At 33.7% G+C, this 6,324-nt stretch overlaps 1 protein-coding gene across 1 annotated transcript; it reads left to right on the top strand.

The window, feature by feature from the left end:
• Positions 1-258: 258 nt before the first annotated feature.
• On the top strand, positions 259-1,296 carry LOC103446303 (uncharacterized). Its single transcript, XM_008385387.4, has 3 exons — positions 259-420; positions 557-703; positions 845-1,296. The coding sequence occupies exons 1-3, from the start codon at positions 334-336 to the stop codon at positions 1,145-1,147; spliced, it is 537 nt and encodes a 178-aa protein (XP_008383609.1). The 5' UTR covers positions 259-333; the 3' UTR covers positions 1,148-1,296.
• The last annotated feature ends 5,028 nt before the right edge of the window (positions 1,297-6,324 follow it).

Below are 6,324 nucleotides of genomic sequence, written 5' to 3'. Positions count from 1 at the left end.
AGTTCACATCTCTATTGTCGCAACTTAGATAAACTTAGTGTAGAATAATTTAATGTCGGTAAAAAAACGAATGGTATGCCATTTGATTCATTTTAAGAACTTCTGATGGACATACAGATTTGCAGTACTTTTGCCTATTCAGATAAAAACAAGAGGAGAATAGTTTGGAAATTCAAAATTCCAAGACACACCCACTAATCAATTAAAGTGCTCTCCTTGCTCTTGGCAGCTATAAAAGCCATCCCATGCATGCTACAAAATTAACTCATCAAATATGAATACTAGCTAGTAAAAGACACGGAGAGAAACAGGCAAAACAAAGAAACATAGCTGATGAGAGCTATAGTCTCCGGGATGTGGAAGAGAGCAGCATTGCGCCGAAAGCTTCAAATTCTAAGGAGCCTTACCAAGACAAAATCCGTAATACAAAAGTTTTCATATACTCTGTTCTTTTAATCTCTTACGGCTAGCTATTAGGGTTTACTTTCTTATGCTACTACTCGCTAGCTAACCTATTAAACATTGTGTATTTTTGTTGGATGTTTTATGTTTAAAGGTCAAGAGGAGCTCCATTATCATGGATGCTCTACTCCACATTTATATGCTGAAACTCAAGCTTGAAGCAGTCCAAATAGAGTACTTGCATCTCATGGCTATCAAAACAGATTACATAAACCTAATCAAACATCTTCAAGTCCCCAAGGTCTCTCTCTCTCTCTCTCTCTCTCTCTCTCTCTCTCTCTCTCTCTCACTCACACACACACACACACACGATATACATACATGTATATATATATACACACACACACATTTGGTGGATATTTATATGTGCATGGATGAGCAGGAAGTGAAGGTAGAGAAGATTAAGGAAGGGTTTCTTGTGAGAGTGAAGTGCGAGAAAGCGAAGGACACTCTGGTTTCGGTTTTGGAGGCATTTGAAGAAATGGGTCTTAATGTTGCGCAGGCTAGAGTTTCATGCAACAATTATTTTTCCATGGAAGCCATTGCAGCTGTAGATGATGGCGAAAACAAAGACCAGATGGATGTGAGAGTCGTAACACAAGCAATACTAAGGGCCACCAAGATTAATCAAGATGGAAAGGAGACGCGTGAATGCATTGTAGTTCCCCAGGTTAATAACTCTTAATTAGTAGTGTTGAATCTTCTTATCAATGTAGTGAAGATATTAATTGATGCGTATGTAATATTAATGTATTTGGTGTCACTTCCACTTTCAACATCTGAAAAAAGGATTGAAATTAATGTCGTATCTCGAAAGGAGACCAAACATTGGAACTTTGTTGCGTTGCCCAAAAACATTGAAACTTCGTTGCCCAATTTTAATCACTTCATTGATTTCAAATCACTTTTATGCGTGTGGGAAGAATATATGCCACCAGTGACACTTCAAATTTCTTGTATTCTAAGTTCTTTACTCACAAGGAGTTTTGATGCAAGAGAACTAGCTTCCACATCTATACTAATGGATCAAAAGATTCAAAACCATTGTTGATTAGGCAGTGGGATTTATTCTATAAGTTTAGGCAAAAGGAGGCTTATAAGCTCTTGGGCCTTTCCAAGAAAAGAAGGCCTAATTGCAGTTGGTATTTTTTGGTTCTAAAACGGCAACTTCATTAATAGACAGAAACTATCGGACCGCTGGCTGAAACCACAAATGCACAAATGCGAGACTACCGTAGCAGCCAAACCCAAAAACAAAACCCTAAATTGCAAAACTCCCAAGCAGCAATCCATTTTCAAAGCCCCAAAAACTCAAACACAAAACCCTAATCGTAGAGCTGGCAAATGATTAGGTTCAGTTGGTTTAGGTTAGAACCAAATTTAAATCATTTTTTTTCTTTCTTTTTTCCGCGCTTGAACTAGATTAGAACCAAATTTTCCAAAAATCAGAGCAATTTTTTTTTTTTATTTTATACTTTTATGTTAATTGTGAATTAGGGTTTCAATTCTGGTTCGTTTAGTGCATTTGGATCCACAAGAAGGGATTTGGATCCTCTCCTGAGCTAATGGAGAGGATCCTCCTGACCAATCATCTTGGGCTGTTGGATTTTTATCCAACGGCTATAATTATTAAAACTTTATAGGGACTTCCTTGTTTGTAGCCGTTGGATAAAAATCCAACGGCCCAAGATGATTGGTCAGGAGGATCCTCTCCATTAGCTCAGGAGAGGATCCAAATCCCACGAGAAGGACAGTGTTGGCTCTACAATCGAGCTATAGTTCAAAAAAGATGTAGCCTTTGAAATTAATGGGTGATTGTGGGTTTTCTGGGCTCACTCAAAATCATTCCTTATCTAATGGGTTCATCCATTATTAATTCAAACAATTAAGCCTTCACCCGTCAAGGCCGGTCGTGAGATATTTTTAGGCCCGGGACGACGCCTAAAAAATGTGCCCTAACTTCATATAAGAAAACTGTTTGTTTTCACAAGTAAGACTTCGATAAAATTATACTTAGAAAACCATTTCAAACTCAATAATTTAGAAACACAGAAAAACAAATTAATTTTATTAAGAGAAGGGAACAAAAAAACTTGGGATTACAAGTAGATAGATAATGAGTAAAAATTGAAAAGAATAAACATGCACATAGCATTTCGAACTCTGGACCTTTCGTTAATTAAAAAAAAAAAAACCATTGCTTTTGATTAAACCTCTTGACCATTTAGCCAAATTTTATAAATTTAAACTCTTATGAAAAGAATTTGTAAAAGTTAGAAATTAAAAAACAAGAGAAGGGAACAAAGAAACCTGGGATTACAAGTAGATAAATGATGAGTAAAAATTGAAAAGAATAAACATGCACATAGCATTTCGAACTTTGGACCTTTCATTAATTTTAAAAAACAAAAACCATTGATTTTGATTAAACCTCTTGACCATTTAGCCAAATTTTATAAATTTAAACTCTTATGAAAAGAATTTGTAAAAGTTAGAAGTTAAAAAACACACGTAGTGTTTCAAACCCAAGACCTCATTATTAATTTTAAACAAATTAAACCACCGCTTATAGACAAATATTTTAATTATTTAGCCAAATTTTATAAATTTATACTCTTATGAAAAGAAATTTATAAAAATTGGAAAGTAAATAAACACAAATGAAGTTTTGAACCCAAGGTCTCCTCATTAATTTCAAATAACAAAACTCACCAGTTCTACTTAAATTTCTTTGTCATTTAACCAAATTTAAAAAATCTATACTCTTATAAAAACATATATAAATATACCACTTCGATAATTTTGGTGCCCCTTTTTTTGAGCCTCGGACGGTTGCCCAGCTCGTACTTGGCCTGGGCCGGCCCTGTCACCCGATAGTTAAAAATTTATGAATGAATTGAATCGTGTTAACGGGTTGAGTTCATCTTTCCAGCTCTACCTAATCAACACTCAAAACACCTTGAAGATAACACACATGAAACAAGAGCCACTGATGTTGATTTGGCTGTATGTATATATATATATATATAGTGTTAATTAATGGGTTGAGTTCATCTTGCCAGCTCTACCTAATCAACACTCAAAACACCTTGAAGAGAACACACATAAAACAAGAGCCATAAAAATCAGAAGGTGTGGGTACTGATGTTGATTTGGCTGTATATATATATATATATATATATATCAGTACTAGTTTTGGCGAAGCTACCGAACTGGCTAGGTTAGGGTATTTTGGCCCAGAGCTTGTCCACAAACCCTAAATTTTCCTTTAATGGGGATTGCAGGCGGAGATGGAGGTGGTTGTAACTAGTGTGGGGGTATTATGGTCCAGAGGTTATCTTTGATTTATGTAGTGTGTAGAGGTGCTTTATCAGTTCCGCTTGGTCCTTAGCTGATAGGTTGGTACTTGGTGGTGACATCTCTAACTAACAACCAAGCATTATATGGTACGAACTAGCAGGCAACTTGCAATGAGTCTCAACACATACACTCCATTATACGTTAGGAGATTGCTTTGTTCAATTTATATAAGATTTGTTTTCATTAGATTATTATTATTATTATTGTTCATAATAACGTATCTAACGCTTAATTAAGTTATTTAGTACGTCTTTCATAATATACACTTTGAACATATAAATTACGACATGCATATATGATAAATAAACGAGCATATATAAACCACTAAGGTTAGTCTATTGATGAGGGTAACTTGTAGGGTGATTGATAAAAATAGATTATAAATCTAGTGTTAAAATTCATTTTTTGTAGGGAGTTTTAACGAAAAGCCCACGGTACTGTTCACTTTAACGAAAAACCACATTTTTACACTAAAAAGTCAAATCTGGTACTATTCACTTTACCCTTTATTTTGTCCTTATCATTAAAACTCAAAGTTTTCAAGTAATTTTCATTAGTTTTCTTTTTTTTGTAACTAAAAAAAGAAAAGAGCGTAAAGATCAAACTCAACTTCTGAATTGACGTTATACATAAGAGGAATTCTCATTTCTTCCTCTTTGATATAAAATTAGATCTTATATAATCCGATCCAACTTTACACTGCCAAAGGTTGCATATTATCACACATGTGCAATGTGCATGGCCGTACAAATCAAATTCATCAATAGAAGCTTCCATGCAATACAATTATCCAACTATTGTAAATGTCGACGTTACCGACTTTAACTTGCACCCTATCGATAATTACAGAGAAGGCCTGCAGCAGGCTGCAGCTTCAGTCTTGACCATTAATTATTAGTTTAATTATATGTGATCAGACTGATGTGACCCGCTTGATGAAGAAATGCTAGATTTCTTCTTTTAATATGCAGATTTAATTAGCTAAATCCTTGAGATTAGACAGGGTCCAGGTCCACTTCCATAGTTTCTTGTTAAAAGCGTTCACCCAAACGGTTAAATACGATTATTTCTCAAATTTCATCAACATACGTACAGTAACTAAAACTATTTCGAGATACATATGGAGAATGAGTATCCTCTCCAGATTCTTTTTGTGAGGATTCCAGAGATTCTTCAATAGTATTCGTTCATCGTATATCGTGCAGTAAAAAATTATTATAATTTTTTTAAATTTAAAATTGAATATAAACAGTACCTAACAAAAACTGATCACACGATATACGATAAACGGATACGATTGAAGGATTCCCGGGATCCTCACAAAGAGAATCTGTAAAGGATCCTCATTCATATATGGGACTGATTCGTAGGGTACCAGTTTTTCTTTACACAATTTTTTATAAACGTTCTTCTACACAATTTTAACGATTCAAACCATTTATCTTTTAAATTTTTTCTCAAATATTATATCTACCAAAGATTAATAAAATCTAAAACCATATGACCGTTGAATTAAGAGTTTCAGGTTTCTTTGTAGGATCATGTTCTTCCATTTTGTTCTCTACAAATAAATATCTTAATTGTTTTGGATTTGTCTAATCTTTTGAAAGGATAATCAATGAATTATGGTCTAAAAGATACGATTCAGATTGTTAAAATATATTACAAGTAAACTGCACAAAAACATGTGTAAAAAAAAAAAAATATAATGTCACGAATCTGTCCTTATATGTGTGTGTCTATATATATATTGTTTGAGAGTTATATTCTAACTATGGTTGGTACGAAAGAGGAAATGCATCACTCTCCCTCCCACAAAATCAAAAGTCAGAAACAAATCTAAAGTCAACCAAAAGTTAGTGTCCCTTCCGTTTTAGATATCGAATTGTTGCATTCAACATGTTGCGGCGACACATTCTTTAGCTTCTAGCAACCTTTAACAATAAACATCATCTCAAACTTATGCCACTATGTCGTATTTATGATTGGTTATACTTTATGGATAAAAAAAATCTCGGATGTGATTTAAAAAAAAACATATATTTTTTTAACAAACGATAGTGTCTAGTGTTTACACTAATGGCGCGTTTACGTAACCGTAATCAAAATAGAGGGATTGGATTGATGAAGAATTGAATTGAGGAGGAATTGGATTGAAGATGAGTCAGAATCGGATTCCTGTTAAAGCTATTTACTTAAATGTTTTGGAATCGGAGTAAAAAGGAAACAAAATTCATATAAGTTGTTTACTAGTTCACCTGAATCGTAATGAAAATTAATATGATTACTAAAATACCCTTAATCTAAATAATAGAAAAATTCATAAGTTTTTAATACAATTTCACACTCACACACACACACACACACACACACACACATATATATATGTGTATGTATAGTTTTATTAAAATATTAACCATTCCCGTTGGAAAATATTGGAATATATTGGTTGGCACACCATCAGAGTACATCATTTTTTTTTTCTATTTTTTTCAGTCCCTT

This window comes from Malus domestica, chromosome 10 (assembly GCF_042453785.1).
Source record: "Malus domestica chromosome 10, GDT2T_hap1".
NCBI lineage: Eukaryota > Viridiplantae > Streptophyta > Magnoliopsida > Rosales > Rosaceae > Malus > Malus domestica.
This window is presented reverse-complemented; position numbering and strand designations above follow the sequence as displayed.

What these genes read in the sequence shown, in the direction of transcription:
- LOC103446303 (XM_008385387.4), top strand. Translation starts at nt 334, where the DNA reads ATGAGAGCTATAGTCTCCGGGATGTGGAAGAGAGCAGCATTGCGCCGA. An exon ending in GCCTTACCAAGACAAAATCC is followed by an intron (nt 421 to 556) that starts GTAATACAAAAG and finishes TTATGTTTAAAG; the next exon opens with GTCAAGAGGAGCTCCATTAT. An exon ending in AACATCTTCAAGTCCCCAAG is followed by an intron (nt 704 to 844) that starts GTCTCTCTCTCT and finishes ATGGATGAGCAG; the next exon opens with GAAGTGAAGGTAGAGAAGAT.